General features: G+C 37.8%; 2 protein-coding genes across 4 annotated transcripts; one reads left to right on the forward strand and one right to left on the reverse strand.

Moving 5' to 3' along the window:
- Positions 1 to 819: 819 nt before the first annotated feature.
- On the reverse strand, positions 820 to 7,641 carry LOC148066824 (choline-phosphate cytidylyltransferase B-like). 3 transcript variants are annotated; one of them, XM_087806929.1, is made up of 10 exons: positions 7,557 to 7,641; positions 6,290 to 6,374; positions 6,126 to 6,239; positions 4,700 to 4,811; positions 3,930 to 4,046; positions 3,703 to 3,854; positions 3,223 to 3,301; positions 3,008 to 3,150; positions 2,585 to 2,773; positions 820 to 1,526 (listed from the first exon to the last, which is right to left on the reverse strand). In XM_087806929.1, the coding sequence occupies exons 3-10, from the start codon at positions 6,201 to 6,203 to the stop codon at positions 1,281 to 1,283; spliced, it is 1,116 nt and encodes a 371-aa protein (XP_087663055.1). In that variant the 5' UTR covers positions 6,204 to 6,239; positions 6,290 to 6,374; positions 7,557 to 7,641; the 3' UTR covers positions 820 to 1,280. The 3 variants fall into 3 exon arrangements, with proteins under 3 accessions (XP_087663055.1, XP_087663054.1, XP_087663053.1); XM_087806928.1 differs by having other exon boundaries at positions 6,126 to 6,227; positions 7,543 to 7,632; XM_087806927.1 differs by having other exon boundaries at positions 7,543 to 7,632.
- LOC148066825 (lipase member H-like) lies at positions 7,614 to 16,553 on the forward strand. Its single transcript, XM_087806926.1, has 11 exons — positions 7,614 to 7,710; positions 7,795 to 7,863; positions 9,631 to 10,001; positions 10,064 to 10,172; positions 11,052 to 11,153; positions 11,215 to 11,304; positions 11,368 to 11,535; positions 11,613 to 11,702; positions 15,025 to 15,133; positions 15,363 to 15,536; positions 15,608 to 16,553. Exons 2-11 carry the CDS (start codon positions 7,806 to 7,808, stop codon positions 15,690 to 15,692), a joined length of 1,356 nt encoding a protein of 451 aa, XP_087663052.1. The 5' UTR covers positions 7,614 to 7,710; positions 7,795 to 7,805; the 3' UTR covers positions 15,693 to 16,553.
- Positions 16,554 to 18,163: the final 1,610 nt, after the last annotated feature.

Raw genomic sequence — 18,163 nt, forward strand, 5'->3', positions numbered from 1 at the left:
AAACACAATTTACCTTTGAACTTGAATTAGTTCCTGATTAATTTTTTAATAAAAAAAAAATATATGATGTGACAGAACAGTTTTGAGACTCTATAATATACTATAATATAATAATATAATATATACTATAATTAATCATTATAAAATCACCATGAAGCATCATATGAAATGGGATGGCTGAAAGTGAGACTTATCCTAAACGATAAGTGTAATTTGATAGTTTGTAATTTAAATACACAATATTTGAAAAGCTGTATTTTTATTACTTAAACCACTAAAGCCGTTTCAAAAATATTATTTGCACGTGTAAAACCTCTTTATCAGTGGCGTCTTTACAAATGTAGTCGGGGCTGTTCACCACTAGATGACGCTGTGGAACACTATGCAAACAAAATAATTGTAAGTAAGTAAGTAATTCGTATTTATAGAGCGCTTTTCAAGACCATAGAATTCGTCATTTTTTATAGAGCAATAAGCTATCAATCATATTTAATTGAGAATAACTTATTAAATTAAGGCAAGTTATGTTACTAAGTCAATTCTGTTATAAACATTTATCTTAATCCTCCAAAGACTTTTGCCCTCAATGCACATGGAGAAGGCTAATTTGAGAACTAAGCTTACTTGTTGCCAGCCATCGAAACTAAACAAGTGAAAACAAACCAATAACATTTAACATCAATTAGAAATGAAACATTTGTGACCTCATCTGCTGTTGGATTTTAACATTGAATTCAGACAGACGGATATTAACAACTTTGCAGAAATAAAAGTGTAATTGACATGCAACCTTTTGATTCAATAAACCAACAACACTGGTGAGTGGCATTTTTGAGAAATTCTTTATACATGTTTAATTATTTACAATAAACCTTTATAAAAAAAAAGTGATTAAAGCACCGTAATTTAAAGTGTGATAAAATAACTTACACTTTTACTGAAGGTCCAAATTAAATGTGTTCTGTACACATCTCTATACTTTTATATGTTTACCCCTAAATGTGAATTAGACACAAGAAACATTTTTGTAGCAGGTTTGTGTAGGTGAAAGTTACAAGAGGAATGCTGATATGAAGCAAAGTTGCATGCTGTTGGATGAATGGTGAAATAAGATGTTTTTTTTAATTCTTACAATTGTAAATGTGCCTCATGAACCCTCACGTCACTGTATAGTTCCCACTCTCAACTTTTCATTCCAAAGAAGCCACTGCTCTGTAGTCTTATTTTGTGATTTCAGGATTTCAGAATTATTTTGCTCATTTTGATGAGATCTGATGTCTTCACTGCAGGTGTCCAGTATATTTCGCCGCAGCCTTGAAAGATGCACGGCGGCCCTTCTTTCGCCGTGATCGGGGCGCGGGGGTGGAGGTGGGAGACAGTGAAGATGGCGAGTTGCTCGCAGAGTACATTGAGGAGTCGGGGCTCACTGATCGCTGCCTCGTGGGACTACTACTGGGAGACCCTCGCGGGGACGGGTACGGCGATAAGGCCTGCAGCATTTTTCCACTCCGCTCCTGAATCGCATGCTGGACAAAAAAAAATAATTAAATAGTTGGCCTCTAACTGAAACAAACAAGGGTCTCAGATATGCAATATGAAGACATGATATTTGCAAACTTCAAATATTTGTTCTTCATCTGTCAGTGTGGTCAACAGATCAAGCTGTGTAAATAGGTTCACGTGTTTTGCACGGGAAAAGTTTATTGTCTCTTAAATCTACACTTGAGTATTTTGTTTCACTTGTACTGTTTTTTTGATCTCTTCTTTTTGTAAAGAGAGCAAGAAAACAAGGATTTAAAAATATCATTCTATTTACAGTAACATTTGTTATTGTCGCTCAGTAACAATAAAATAAGGAGTACTGTCATAAATAATGTGTCCTGTAAACAGCAGGACCACAGTTACAGTCTGACAGCCGTGAGAAAGAAGCTTTTCCATGGTCTAGTGATTCTACTCTGGTTGCTCCACAACCTCCTCCCAGAAGAAAGAGAAGGTATTGCTTTCTCTCCTTCCCCTGGAACTGTAGATGGTCATGATCTTCTTCTTCTCTGCTATTGAGCAACTGTCATGCCACATATTGATGCAGGAGCCCAGCAGCGCACTGCTGTAGAAGACTGAACTTTCGAGGCCAAATCTCCTCAATCTCATGATAATTGTAAACCTTTCTGACCAGGAAGGATGTGTTGGTGCTCTATGTGAGGTCTTAGCTGAGATAGGCATCCACATATTTGTGACTACATTCCACTACTACAGCTGCTGCTCCGATTTGCAGTGAATTAGGACAACATATTGATGTGGCCCAGCTGCCAACTTGCTTCGTGGCAAAGCATTTGTTTGACAGTAGCTCCAACAGGAGGGGGCTCAGCACACAGCCCAGGGGAGAGCCAGTGCAAGACATTTTGTGGATCCTGACAGTATTTTGTCTGGATATCTTAAAAGCAGTTATTGTTCAATTTCAGAAACACCAAACCCATTAAAGCAGCTAAAACATAATGGCTGTGCATTATATACTGAAGGAAATATTATCGTCTATAACCTAAATATAGCTGAAATAAAAATGTGAAAATATTGTATATAAACACACCCATGCTCCGTCCGGTCCAAAAAGTTCCAGGAAGTTTCCAATGAATTCTCTTGACTTTTCCTCCCACTTGTGAATCAGGTCTTGACTCTTCTCTTCTACTCGGTACACAAAGTGTTTGGACTTCTCCTCCACTGTGCGGACTGTTTCCTTCATTTTATCTACTTGATTCTGGAGTCTGTACTTCTTCTCCTGTCCAAAATAAGAAGACAAAGCAGCAATAGTTTAACAGCAAGGTCGTTGGATCAGTGAGCAAGTGAGCAAGTGTTTCTTTGGGCTTTAACTTAATAAATAAATAACATGTATGAGTCATGTATGACGTTTCGAGATAAGAATATGTAAAACATTGTACATGTATTTACTATTTTGAAAACACAAAGCAAAGTTCAATGATCCCCTCTGAGAGCCACAATAAGTATAACTCACATTAATGAACCCAACATTCAGCTCCTGAGCCGTGTAGCCTCTTTGCAGGTTCCGTCGGACATAGATGTCGTAGTTTCGTACGATGCGAGTGATCAAGTCTGATGTGGAGATACCTTCTGTTCTCTCGGTGGCTACAAACATTCCTGTGAGCACAATGAGTATTGTCTATGACTCAGGCTAGGGAGAAAGGAATCCAAGGTTTAAAAAAGTTGTACCTGCTTCCTTTATGTGTTTGTAGACGTCCTCTGACCCAGCAGAGCTGTAAGGGATATCGTCGTGGGCCACAAAATCTATCTGAGCGATGAAAAACATCAAAGATCAGCTGTGAAGTTACAGCTTCAGTTCAATGTTTATTGAACATAATACTATTAACATGCATGTTCATTGTCTATTAACTTCTAGTTTTGTTTGTCTTCTTTCTTTGTGACGTTTCATATTTTCCTTGTATACCTCAATACTGGTGTTTAATAAATATTGATGTCAATTTAATACGTAATTAAACAAATATTTTTCTTACATGAGAAATGTTATTTTGTTTATCTACTAAGTATATATTAAATTAAATTATATAAAATGTTTTTTAAATACATTCTTAAATAGAGGGCTTATCTATTCTAAAATCTTTTCTTTCTATTTTATTTTATTTATTATGGGTTGCCATGTTATAATACGTTGGTTGACGCTTAAACTTTGACCTTATGTTTCTTGAGGAAGTCAGTTGTGAGTGTCCAGGGGGCGTCACGGACGACCTCGTCCACATAGCGACAGTGTCTCAGCGCATCGTATCGCTCGTCCTCAGACATCACAGTGAAGCCTTTCAGCTTATGTGTCAGTTCATCACTGCAGACTGAAAACACAGTTTTCTAGTTTACTACTCGAACAAAGTTTTAATAAATGGAACTTAGTGTTTGTTGAACTTTACCTCCCACGATAAGGTGAGTGTTGGGAAAGACATTTTTGGCCTGCATCAGTGCACGAGCATGACCGGAGTGGAATAGATCGAAGATTCCATCAGCATAAACCCTGACTGGTCGATTAGCTGCAAAACAAACATTCAAATAGATATTAATTAATAATAAAAATAGAAATTCTACTTGGAACTTCAACACTCAAGCTTGAAACTAAATAAAACGTAGTATTCATCAGATGATATGATTTTGATTTTTTTCAACAGTGGGCTCACACATTCAGCTAATACTTAAGTTACAGTGATTTCTCTTAAAGATGAACAGCTTAAAGCATTATTATCATTAGATGGTTCACACAGTCCCATTTAATTATTTTATACAACACTTTTTACTAGATACGATTTTCTTCTCAAATATCACTCCCCTTTTTTATGACCGATCAGTTCTTGATAAAGACTTAGCAATTAACCTAGCTAAATGCTAAGCCATTAGCACTTGGCTTTCGCTAATGCTAGCTTTGAAACTTAGCTTTTTCTCGATTTTAGTTGGTACACAAATGTAAATTTAGTGTAGTATTCATTTAAATGTGTAGTGACCACAGCATTTATCATTTTCATGATCACGTTTCATGATCACGTTTTCTAAGTAGTTTCGAATAAGATCAAATCCCATCCAAATAGTTAAAAAAAAGAAACTTGAGTCTCTTTCTTATTATATATGTCAGAGCATCACATGTTGATGGATGGAATTCTATGTGTATGAAGAAGGTGGATAAAATACAAACCTGGAGTTCCTCTCTTGGCTTGAGCGATTGTCAGTTTCTCATGAGGGATATCGGTCTCGAAACCTTTTGATTTGGCAAACACCGCAGGAGCTTTCAGAGCCTGGGTACGAGCCTGGGTACAAGTGCAAAAACAGAATCAGACATCCATAATGGTTCTCTTCATCAGAACCTGTAAACCTGAGCATGTTTTCTCTTGAATACATAAAAGCACACTGAAATTCGATCAGACTTCATAATGTAGCTAGCTAGAATACTATCCTGCAACATGCAAAAAACTAAATTAAATGTATTATATAAGTGTATATTTTTGCTTAATGATGAAAAGGTCAGAGTACATTTGAGCAATAACAATGCTAACCACGGAGAAGATTTACTCAAATACTATCCCTGTAATAGGAATTCAATATGTTGACTATTATATAGTAAATTGACCCTTTGATTGGCACATCATTTGGACTGTGTTAAAAATGTATGATCCTTGGTGGCTTTTGACGCCCTTGCCTGTGTTCCTGGCACCAGACCAATGTGAGGGAAATATACAACATTTTTGTAAAATAAAAGGATATGTTCATTAACAAAAATCCCCTATAACAAATAAATTCACATTTGTTTTTTGTTACAAACACATTAAAAAGCACAATATTTTTGATGAAACGATGATTCCAATACATCTCAATATGCGGAAGTGCCACACAACTCAATCTGATGGACTTTGTCTTTGTTCTTAAACTCAACTTTATCTGGCGTGATGTGACGTAAGATGAACTTTGAACCATGAAGAGTCTACAAAAGTGTAGCTTTATTTTGTGTTCAAGAATTCTTGTTTATGTCGATATGAACATTATGTTATTGTGGTGGTCAAAGCATTGAAGTTTTTTTTTTTACCAAAAAAAACTTGAAGTGGTTTAAAGGAGAAAACAAGTTTTGTCAATAAATGTTACATTTCCAAGGACTTGTTCTGGATTGATATAAATTGATAGTGAACTTTATGGCCGTAGTTAATGAGATGTTGTGAAATGAACATTTTTTTGCACTGTAATTAATAACATTTTATACGATAGACAAACAATGCATGCGATGGAATCACTGTTACTGTCAAAAGTTGCCAGTATTGACCTTTGAATAAATGAGTAATGATGCAACAACAATAGTGTATATATAACAATTTATGGTTTTAAGCGGCTCAAGATTAAAATTAAATAATATTGTTATAACAAAAGTTCATGGGAGGGGGGGGGGGATAATGTTTTGTGTAAAAAAATGTTCATGAAAAACTGTTTAAGATAAACAAATATTAATAATTATATAATTATTTTCTGATTTATTTAGTGGCTCAAAAATGACAGCTTTAGTGACCCTCACAGCAGGAGGGCGAGTATATGACCATAATACTCACTATGGTAAAAAAAAAAATCAGAGCTTCTACCTTCTGTGGAAGTCTTGTTTGACTCGGTGTAGCTTGTTGTTGAGCATTGTTGCCTCGGTTCCGTCTCTTCCTGGACATCTCTCTGACTTCCTCGGCTTCCCACTGGACAGTCGACTGCAGAAGATTGACTTCCAAACCTCACACAGTTTAAGTATCTGTCTTACCCTGATGACAGAAGCCTGTGGTGGGCAAAGTTCAAGCTTCTCCCAAGGATATGATACTTGTCATCAATGCTGTGTAAGAGTGTTCCTGTGCAGAAGCAAACGCACAACTCTTTTTTTTAAATTCGGGTGTAGCTTGTGGACCTGAGGACACTGTTATGTAATGTGTGTCCACTGTACTATCTACATTCTCATAAGAGCACTGACAGGTACATTTAATGATCTGGTTTTTGAATATGGGTACCCTGGCTAATGGGACCTGAATTATTTATTTATAAATAGATAAATGGCTGCATGTTGGATTCATTAACATTCTCTGAACTAGCTCAAATTAAAATGTATCTGTGTCTTGATCATGGAAGTTGGGCTTGCATCGCTTTTTTCTGTTTCTACAGAACATACATTTTAATGGTTGTCTGTTTAGTAATTTATCTGTAAGATACTTTACAACAGCGAATCAAAAGCAGGGTTGTGGGCCACAGACGACCAGGGATTTATGGTGATAATAAATGATTATTATATTATATGGTTCATCACATTATACTAGCCCATTCTATTCATTCGTTCATTTTCTTTACTGGTTGATCCCTTAAGGGAGTTTTTATGGGGGGCTGGAGCCTATCCCAGTAACCTGGCTAATGCGTGGGAAACCCTGGACAGGACACCAGTCTGTCGCAGGACACACAAATGGACACAACCATTCACACACACACACATTTTTAAGGAGAGTTTCCCGAAGTTCTCAATCAACCTCTGTATGTTATTGGACTGTGGGAGGAAACCAGAGTACCTGGAGTAAACCCATGCAACATGGGGAGAACATACAAACTCCACACAGAAAGGTAATAAGTTTGCTCCCCCCTGACCTGCAAGCGAAACAAAAAACTTTTTGCTGATTAGCACATTCTACTAAATCCCAAAATGTTCTGCAACTATCGGTTTTATAAGTTATGCACTATAAATCTGCTTTTTTAAAAGGCATTTGAAATGAATACATTTTCTTTTGCAACCAGGATAAGTCACGTGCACCCTAATTAATCTGCGCCAGTCACCCAACTTCTGTCCGTCTACCTGCCTATAGCCTTAATCTCTTCTTCGCTAACTCCACTGATCATTTTGACCTGGTCTGTTGCGGTATCTAAATGCACAAATCTATCAATTCACTCATGCATACACAGCACTGGTTTCAGTGTTTTGTCAGAGCAGCTGCTAAACCAGTTTGCTGCCACAGAAACTAAGTTCATAGCAATTCCTACCTGGAGACTCTGACCTGAGGGCAGGGGTGTGGTCTGGAGTGGGAGTGCTGCTGCTCAGCTCTTCCTGCTCACACTTCCTGAAGATCACGGTGCTCAAATATGTGCAGGCACACACACGAAGCTGGCAGGAGGCTCTGACACACAGCTAGAAGACACAATCGGAGTAAGGTAAGACTAAGCACAATGATATCACTCTGAAGAACACAAATCTGACAGAACTCAAATAATGAGGTTGTGTTTGGTATTTCTCAGTTCTCTCAGTCATGTTCCAGTGGCTCATTCTGACAGTAATGCTGCTGATAGCAGCGCAGACAAGCAACGGTAAGATGCAAAACTTTTAAAAATCTTGTTTTTAATTGATGCTCTTTTATACAGATATATATTTCTTTGGTGGCCCATTTACAATGATGTCAAGAGTAAACTTCTCGTTAGTTTCGATCAATGATTTTTATTCAACCTGTCAACGGTTTCAATGTTGAGGTTCTTTTTAACATCTGTGGATATTAGAGAATCTTGTCATCACTTTTACAACTAAGCTGGTATCATGGGATGAGCAACGAAGAGCAGGATGATATTTTAGTAGCATTCGTTGGAGTGTGGGAAGTGTGGTTCCCTTGATAAAACCATGACATGCGACAGAAGCTGACAACAACATGACCACTCGTCATCATATCAACCACACTCATGTGCTTGTGGACAGAAACTGAACATTTCACAGACAGAGGAAGTAGGTCAACGTCTAGAAATATTTCGCACAAACAATTTATGTACATAGTATTTTTTTTCCAATATTAAATGTGAACTTCAACAACTCAAATCAAATGGTAAAATAAAACCACTTAATTAATATGAGTGTGACTTAAAATAGTGATGAACAATATGAAATCCTGAATATAAATGCTGCAATCTGCAAGAATTATTTCTACCTCATCAGGTATGTGGTTTTACTCAGAGTCTGTTCTAGAAGCACATCTAATAGCATCTCCAGCAGATCCCTGCTCCCTCAAATGATGGATGAGGTAATTCTAAAAAAGTCATGTCACTCAAAGACACGCTGATAAGATCTCATCTTAAACATATGAAAGGTGGATAACGCAGGAGGAATATAGCTGCAGACCGCAGGCACAATTCACATAAAACTGTGGAGCCAAGAGCAACATATCAAAAATGATTTACGTATCAAGATCAAGCACTTGAATTAAAGCTCTCACGGTTATATATGTGCACCACAGATGACACCTTAAAAAACACAAGCTTCTTTGAACTGAACTAGTGACATAGGATCTATAACGGGAATAAAAAAAAAATACTAGATATTTATGATTAAAGTTAAATTCGATATGTACTCATAAACATATTGGTTTGGACCCTCTGGAGAAATGTTAACTGTCAATAATTGTTATTCTAATTTTTTTCAATCCATGTTTGTGTAGATAAGTATTGCAGCTGCTTGATGAAGCGTTTGAAAAAGGACTTAGAGGGAATCTGTCAACAAGCTTACATGCTATTTACACTTGTTAACGGTGAAAAAATTCCATGATCACATTATTAAAATCTTTCCTGGCTTAAAGAAAGATAAGATAATATTTATTTGTCTCAAGCACAATTACAAACAGTTTATTGAAGCTTTCTTTGAACCTGAAACCGGTTTAGAAAAGAATAATCTCTCCCCCTGTCTCTTTCTTCTCTAAATGATATTTAGATCTACCTGAGGGAACTGAATTGTGTGAGCAGTTTAAGGAAAAACTTCCAAGTGGTCCCCATGTGCTTGTTTGAATTAGACTGTTTATGATAATCAAATATAAAGTATTGATCTGCGCACTCACTGTACTTTTCCAGATTGCTAATGGTGGTTTAATTCATCTGCTTGTCAAGTTTGCAACACTCAAGATAGATGACAACAACACACTCACATGAAAAAACACATCGCTCTTCACCACAACTTCTGCTTTTATAATGTCTTTAAACTATTGAAAACATATATATATCATTTCAGCTTATCTGAACACTATTGAAATATTTATTTACACACTGACTCCTTCACTGCTGTCAGAGCTTCCCTCCTCATCATATTATTTCTGTCTCCAGCACACGTTTGTCAGGATTTCACCAAACTTAACTTAGCCCACGCGATCATCGGAACCAACTTGAGAGTGAAGCTGCTGCTGTACACCCGAGACAACGTAAAGTGTGGAGTCCTCCTCTCACACACAAACCTGTCCGCACAGCCTCACTTCAACCTGTCCAGGCCCACCACCTTCATTCTGCATGGCTTCAGGCCCACTGGAAGTCCACCAGTCTGGATGAAGAACCTCACGGAGCAGCTGTTGACCCAGGAAGACCATAACATCATTGTGGTGGACTGGAACTATGGAGCTACGAATCTAAATTATTTTAAAGCTGTGGAGAACACACACAAGGCGGCAGAGAACCTCACAGGCTTCATCAGAACTATGCAGGTAACGGACGTGAACACGGATAAATTCAATTTGAGCGAACACATTTTTTTTCATTTTTTCAGAAACATGGCGCCTCCATGAATGACATCCACATGATTGGAATCAGTCTTGGTGCTCACATATCAGGATTTGTTGGTGCAGAACTGAACGGGTCGATTGGAAGAATAACAGGTGTGGATCACTTCTGAGTTCTAATGACCAGACAAGACTACAAGTTAATACATATATTCAATATCATTAGTCTTTCTTTTTCACGTTCATATCTGATTAGATTTTTTTTCAATAATACCAATATTCAAAAATTTGTTTCATATGTAATTTTAACATTGTGCTTGTGGACAGAAACTGAACATTTAGGAAGTAGGTCAACGTCTAGAAATATTTCGCACAAACAATTTATGTACATAGTATTTTATTGCGATATTAAATGTGAACTTCAACAACTCAATCAAATGGTAAAATAAAACCACTTAATTAATATGAGCGTGACTTAAAATAGTGATGAAGAACATGAAATCCTGAATATAAATGCTGCAAGAATCATTTCTACCTCATCAGGTATGTGGTTTTACTCAGAGTCTGTTCTTAACATTTTCTTACAAAGTATAATTTAACTTGTTCCTAATAATTCAATTATTTTTTTCTATGTTTGTCCAATATTTGGTATAGTTTAAATTTTCTCACAGTTTTGACTTAGTTTTATAATCGAACATTATTTCAAAGTCTCATTTAAATTTAAGTAAAAATACATTTTAATTCGTTTTTCTAATTTTGTCTACACACTTTTTTTATTCTGTTAAATAATATAACTTGTTATTTAAACTTTACCATCAAGTGTTTCTTGTGTTTGCAATAAACTATGCTTTTACATGTACATACTCAAATTTAAGCTTGATCTTTTCATTCAATATCGTTTTATGTTTTATGTTAATTTAAACTTCTTATATTATTATACAACAGTATTTATAATCTGGGCCCATAGATGAATACAATCTGAAGAACTAGTATTTACCGGGTCCAGATCACGTGGTGTAACTGGATGTTCTGCAGCTCTGGATCCAGCAGGACCTTCCTTCACCGGGACTCCTCCAGAAGAGAGACTCGACCCGTCAGACGCTCAGTTCGTAGATGTTCTCCACACGGATATCGATGGTACCAGAGTTTCTAACGTCCCCTCAAAAAGAGAACCACACTGAGCTCTACTGTTGTCCAGGTCTGGGGATCAGAGAACCTCTGGGTCACATCGACTTCTACGCCAACGGAGGCACAGACCAGCCCGGCTGCAGCAGGTTCCTCTTCGCAGGTACGAGTCTTTGCTCACCTTCACCTGAAGCGTCACTGACACACCTCTCTGTGACCCGTGCAGTCAACTCCTTCGTCAAGTGCGACCACCAGAGGTCCGTGTTTCTCTACCGCGAGTCAGTGGTGCACACCTGCCGCAGCCGCGCGCGCCCCTGCGCCTCCTACGAAGACTACCTGGAGGGCAGGTGTCTGACCTGCGATCAGTTTGGTGCCGCTGGTTGTCCCGTCTTCGGTGTGTTGACTTTCCTGAAGATACGTTACTTCTATCGTCGCAGTTACAAACTTCCTTTTTTGTTCTATATAATCCAGGTTATGACGTCACAAAGTGGAAAGACGTCATCATACAACAAGGGCAAACGAGGGCGTATTTCACCACCAACAGAAAACCACCGTTCTGCAGTAAGTGTCACAAAAGTATGATGCTGTCCTCCTCAGCTGCTCATGTTCTCATTGTAACCGTAACAAGCTGAGAGTCCTCCTCGAAGGGGAACTGCTGCTAATGCACATCAAGTTGCGTCCCCAGTGGAACCAAGTACCCTGACTGTGATTGGTCCAGATTTACTGTAGTTGCATGTTACATGCTTCCCCTCCTCCTCCAATGGTTATCAGCGACCCAGCGATGAATGGAAATCATTCTACCGGGTACCTGCCTCACTCAAGTACATCCCGATCATCCACTGGGCCCACCGAGTGAACCAGGGTAAAACCAGTTCCGGGCAGTCTCACCACCTCAAAAAGGGTTTAACCTCAGGCATTTCTTAGTCTCGCAGGTACACCCTGTCAGGAGTTCCTGTGCCTCTAGACCATGTCTTTCCACCTGCCACTGTCCACGATGACCCATGGGCGCTCGGACCTTTGGTTTGGTTCTCCTGGCCAGGGCTCAACGATGTCGTTGCTGGCGCCATTCTTTAATGTCCTGGTCCAGCCCTGGCCAATAATCACTCTTCACCAGGGCTGTGGTCTATTCATTTGTGTCTGGGATTCCAATGAAGCTACATCATGCACCATCCGGCGCTGTTGTCGCAGCAACCCGTCTCTCGGCCTGAGTTGACTACTCATTTCAGAAGTGCAGAAAGACCCTTATTGCAGGATCAGCTCGCTGTCATGCTTGCAGGAATGCTGGAGTGCATGAAGTAGGCGAAGATATCCGTCCCATTCAGCTTTTTTCTCACATTTCCCAGAAGCCTCCTCCAGAGCTTCAGATACCGTGTTCTGCGGTGGAATTCGATCGGCTAATCTCTGCACCCTTAAATTGCAGGTCACTCTGCCTCTCCCAGCAGATGTTCATTCTTTGAATGCAGACTTGGCGCCACTATGCTCCTGTCATAGCAACAAAACAACTGTGACGTGGTTTGGGACAGAAGGAGGAAGAAACGTTAGCTTTTAGAATCTTAAAAAACAGCTGAAAATTGTTTGATTCCAGTTGGAAATTGTTTAATTACAGTTAAAAATGATTTAATTACAGTTAAAATAGTTTGATTGCACTTACAAAATGGTTTGATTACATTATAAATGTTTGATTACAGTTTTAAAAAATGGTTTGATTACAGTTGAAAATTATAAAGTTACAGTTTAAAGTATTTAAATACAGTTGATACATTTTTGATCACAGTTGGATATGGTTGGATTACAGTTTAAAAATGGTTTGATTACAGTTTAAAGTATTTAAATACAGTTGATAATTGTTTAATTACAATTTAAAGTATTTAAATACAGTTGATACATTTTTGATCACAGTTGAATATGGTTGGATTACAGTTTAAAAATGGTTTGATTAAAGTTAAAAAAAATTAAATTCAGTTGATAATGGTTTGATTACAGTTTAATATGGTTGGATAACAGTTTAACAATGGTTTGATTAAAGTTAAAGTATTTAAATTCAGTTGATAATGGTTTGATAACAGTTTAATATGGTTGGATTACAGTTTAAAAAATGGTTTGATTACAGTTTAAAGTATTTAAATTCAGTTGATAATGGTTTGATTACAGTTTAATATGGTTGGATTACAGTTTAAAAAATGGTTTGATTACAGTTTAAAGTATTTAAATTCAGTTGATAATGGTTTGATTACAGTTTAATATGGTTGGATTACAGTTTAAAAATGGTTTGATTACAGTTTAAAGTATTTAAATTCAGTTGATAATGGTTTGATTACAATTTAAAGTATTTAAATACAGTTGATACATTTTTGATCACAGTTGAATATGGTTGGATTACAGTTTAACAATGGTTTGATTAAAGTTAAAAGTATTTAAATTCAGTTGATAATGGTTTGATAAGAGTTTAATATGGTTGGATTACAGTTTAAAAATGGTTTGATTACAGTTTAAAGTATTTAAATTAAGGTAAGGTAAAAACTTTATTGAAATTGTTTTTTTCCAATAGCCAATACATACAGCAATTTTTTATAAAAAATCAAAAATAAATCAAAATAAAATAAGAACTCAGAACAAGAACAAGAACATAAGGGAAAGAACAAGATGACACAATCTAAGTCTAAAGATAAAGACAAAGAACATAGATCAAAGAAAAACAACAGAGACAAAGGATACAAAGACTAACATAGAACAGAACATCCAGATACTTTCACTCCACTCCTGCCCCCGAACTAGAATTGTACAATTTAATAGCCCGAGGAATGAATGAGTCCCTGAGTCTATTAGTGTTGCACCTGGGAAGGAGCATTCGTGCACTCATTCTGCTTCTCTGCTCACTGATGACAGTGTTCAGAGGATGACTGTCATCATCCGTGATGGACAGTAGTTTGTTCAGTGATCTCCTCTCAGTGAGTCCAGCTTCATGCCAACCACAGAGCCGGCCTTTCTGATCAACCTGTCCAACCTGTTGACACTCCTCTTGGACACATTTCCACCCCAACACACCACAGTATAGAACAGGAAACTGGCCACCACAGACTGGTAGAACATGCAGAGGAGCTTCTTGCAGATGTTAAATGATCGAAGCCTCCTCAGAAAGTACATTCTACTCTGAACTTTCTTATATACATGGTCTGTGTTGCAGGACCAGTCCAGTTTACTGTCCAGCCACACACCTACTTATAGTTGTCAACTATCTCCAACTGGTCGTCTCTGATGGACACTGGACGTGGCTTTGTTCTGGACCTCCCCAAGTCCAAGACCAGCTCCTTGGTCTTTGAGGTGTTCAGCTGCAATTGTTCCTCTCACTCCAGTCCACAAAGTCACGTATCCGACTCCTATACTTGTCTTCGCTGTTGTCCCTGATGCATCCAACAATGGCAGTGTCGTGAGCATACTTCTGGACGAGACTCAGCTCTGAGTTGTAGAAGAAGTCTGAAGTGTAGATGGTGAAGAGGAGAGGGGCCAGTACTGTCCCCTGAGGTGCTCCTGTACTGCACACCACAGTGTTCAAATACAGTTGATAATGGTTTGATTACAGTTAAATGCTTTGATTGAAGTCAAACACAGTTTGATATGGTTACAGTTGCATATTCTACAATTTTACGTGTATTATTTATTAAAAAAAACAAACATGTAAGATTGTATAAAACTTACTAATGCACTGTTAATTGATATAAAGGATAAGATGAGATTGAACTACGATGAATTGATTGACCAACCCTGTTAACAGAGAAGGGAAGGCCAACAATTACGCCAATAACATTTGATGTAGATAACTCAAAGAAATAAAAAAAAATTGTTGATGTTAAAAAGAATCATATTTTTACCTATTTCTGTTTAGTGACTAACTACAGGGTGGACGTGGTGATCTGGAATGAGGAGGTTCGTTGGGGGTACATCACCGTCAAACTACATGGTGACAAAGAAACGGCAGTTGCAACTATCGACCAGTACGTTGCATGTTTTAAATCTTTCAATCTTTCAATCTTTGTTTCATGATATATGCAGTATGTATGTATTTATGAAGGTAAACACACCGTCATTTAGATAATTCCAGGCAATCACACTTGAAGGATCAACATTTGAACCAGGGTGTTGGGCCGTCAAATATGAATATGATAAGAATAAAGAATTTCATATACATTATGTTTATTTATTCTTGTCTCAATGTCATTTCAGTCGAGCGTCGGAGTTCAAGAAATTCAGCGAAAGTCATTTATTTGCCCAGTTTGACAAAAACATGCAGTCTGTGGAGAAGGTGTCGCTCATTTTTTACACCGGCAACGTTTTCCAACCCACATACAAACTCAGGATTCTCCGACTTCGCTTGACAAATCTTGACCAGCATAGCAGGTGAGACACTTTTTGATCGTCCTCAATTCAATCAAATCTAGCAAAACATTCATCACTGATGTGCTTTTCAGGCCTCTGTGTCGATATGATATCGTCCTGGTGGAAAAGGAAGAAGTCACATTCAAACCTATTCCCTGTGAAGATGACCATTTCTGAGAGGAAGTGATGACTGAGGAATGAACGTAGGACTGGCAGTTGACTGACAGAACCTTCTGAGGTTTAACTGAGCGTCATCGCAAATACACGTCAATAGTATCACGCCTTTAATTTATTTTAAAATGACACTTAATAGAAAAAAAATTCACTTTTTGACACCTTAAAACTTGTGAAGAATAAAAAAAACAAAAAAATATTTAACCCAAAGGTACAGCAACACATTAGGAACTGTCCAGACCTTCACTTGGACATGTGCTTCTTCATACGCTGAATCTCCATCTGAAACAAAATTGAAAGTAAATTTAATCTATAGTGTTAATTTTGATTAGTGAGCAAATGTACAAACTTCTGAAATACTGCAGAAGTTACGACTCACCTGTAAGGTCAAGCGGATTCTTTTCTCCTCGTCAAGTTCGTTCATAAGGAGTTTGATTTCTTTGCTGAAGACACAATAATTGGTTGAAATGTATTTTATTCTTTTATCTTTCACTACAGATTTTACCAAATGCCTAATGACACTTAAAATATATATTTACTAGCTGACATACCCAAGGTAGAATTTTTTTTATTTTTAAATCCAAATATTAGGGGTTGCCTCTGTAAATGTTTAATACGTATTAAATATGAAGTAAAAATGTATTGAAATGGAGTTAAAGAACTCCATGATAAAGCTTATATGATGATATTTAGGTACCAAAGTACTGGAGTATTTAACCCTTGTATTATCTCAGGGTCAAGGTGACCAGAGGGCCCGAAAACAAATATGATTGAGGTATCCCTTGTGTTGCTACCTTGAACCTGAGATAACACAAGGGTTTAAAGCATTAATGGGACAAAAGAATATTTTCAGAAAAAGACAATCCGATCTTTCCTACTTGTGTTGACTCTTCATCTGTTCAAACTGGCTCCTCAGATCTCGCAGCTCCGTCTGCAGACGTTCAAGTCTGGGTGGTCCTGGTTCAGTATCAGAGTCCAGACATGAGGGAGGCCTAGACTGAAGAACCGCAGATAAAATAGAGGAGTAGGACGGCGCCCCACTCGTGGGCGAGGAACTCTGAGCTTTAGCTCTGTCCTTAAAGAAAAAAAAGATCTCAACAATAAATAAATACATCAATGAAAAGACTTCCTCACATTATCTTGCGACTTTTCCTCTGCAGAGTTCTGCTCTGGTTCTGAGGCTCCCTGCTGTGTGTGTGGTACCTCCATCGACAACATCACCTGTGGGGCAAGTCTGGATTGAGTAGTGAGATAACTCTGGATAATCTTGTCAAATAAATGAGATTTTTCTTTTCTACTATCTGCTCATTCAGCTTCTCTGCCATCGAAACAATCAAGTTAAACTCTTCAGAATCTTTGATTATAAAGAACAATTTTTTTTTTTTTAAACTCCAGAATATTATGTTTTTAATCCTACACTGCAAAGCAAAGCAGGGGTCTGTGGCATTCCTCCGTGGGGTCACTACAGGTCACTATGTGCTCTAATATGCAACACAGGATTGATAAAATCATCAACTTGTTGCATCCATGATTCAGTTTTTGCAGGATGAGCTCTTCTTGATATCGAAAGATCATCACTGAATCATGTTCTTATTTCTTTTGTGAAAAAACCTCCTGAAAATGTTTTCCCGACTCATATTTGTAGATATTTTGCATTTTTCTAATGGTCATGTATTTTGTAAGAGTTGTTTTTTCCACATTATTATTCACTATTATGTTGTCTGTTAATAAAACTTTACCTTGAACAATAACCTGTCATATTTGTATCGTTTCTTTCAAGTGTAATTGTAACTCAAACTAACTAACTTCTCTGTAGGGTTCCGTGTGACGTGTGCTTGGTAAACTTCAAAGTTAGGTAATAATAAATAAGTGTTCTTCTGGACACCAACAGCTGCGGCAGCAATCATCCCTCAGTCAAGGAACCAAAATCCTCAAACAAATCAGAGTTTGATTGAAAGGTGACCTGGTGAACCCATCAATGGACGCATGCAAGACGACCTGACCTTGATTCCACCCTGAGCAAATCATCTTATTAAACACTGGATTTAATTTGATCTGAAATGATAGATCAACTGCTCCACTACGACTCTTTATTTGGGAGCTAACCTGGTCCTACTCATACCCTGGACGTTGTCAGGATGTAGTTGAAGGTTCAATAACAAATTACAAATGATTTGGTTCAGGGCCGGGTCTAGACAGGCATGTATGAGGGGGCAGCCACAAATCTTGAGGGGGCATTGTGCTGTTACTTACTTACATGTAAGTTTGAGGGGGCACAACATTTATTTGAGGGGGCCAGGCCCCCTCTTGCCCCTGCCTAGACCCGGACCTGATTTGGTTACAGATAAGTCAAGCTGCTAGAAAGCCTTCAGCCATTTTCTAAACAATTTAACTTAGATGAATAACACAGCAGCATGCTCACCAAAAGGAGGGCTGGGTTATAGTTGCCCATGATGACAGACAGGTGTGTACGC

This window comes from Callionymus lyra, chromosome 14, assembly GCF_982586985.1.
Source record: "Callionymus lyra chromosome 14, fCalLyr1.hap1.1, whole genome shotgun sequence".
NCBI lineage: Eukaryota > Metazoa > Chordata > Actinopteri > Syngnathiformes > Callionymidae > Callionymus > Callionymus lyra.

What these genes read in the sequence shown, in the direction of transcription:
- LOC148066824 (XM_087806929.1), bottom strand. Translation starts at nt 6,203, where the DNA reads ATGTCCAGGAAGAGACGGAACCGAGGCAACAATGCTCAACAACAAGCT. An exon ending in CACTCACCTTATCGTGGGAG is followed by an intron (nt 3,855 to 3,929) that starts GTAAAGTTCAAC and finishes CTGTGTTTTCAG; the next exon opens with TCTGCAGTGATGAACTGACA. An exon ending in CAAACACATAAAGGAAGCAG is followed by an intron (nt 3,151 to 3,222) that starts GTACAACTTTTT and finishes TTGTGCTCACAG; the next exon opens with GAATGTTTGTAGCCACCGAG.
- LOC148066825 (XM_087806926.1), top strand. Translation starts at nt 7,806, where the DNA reads ATGTTCCAGTGGCTCATTCTGACAGTAATGCTGCTGATAGCAGCGCAG. An exon ending in GTCGATTGGAAGAATAACAG is followed by an intron (nt 10,173 to 11,051) that starts GTGTGGATCACT and finishes GATGTTCTGCAG; the next exon opens with CTCTGGATCCAGCAGGACCT. An exon ending in AATCTTGACCAGCATAGCAG is followed by an intron (nt 15,537 to 15,607) that starts GTGAGACACTTT and finishes TGTGCTTTTCAG; the next exon opens with GCCTCTGTGTCGATATGATA.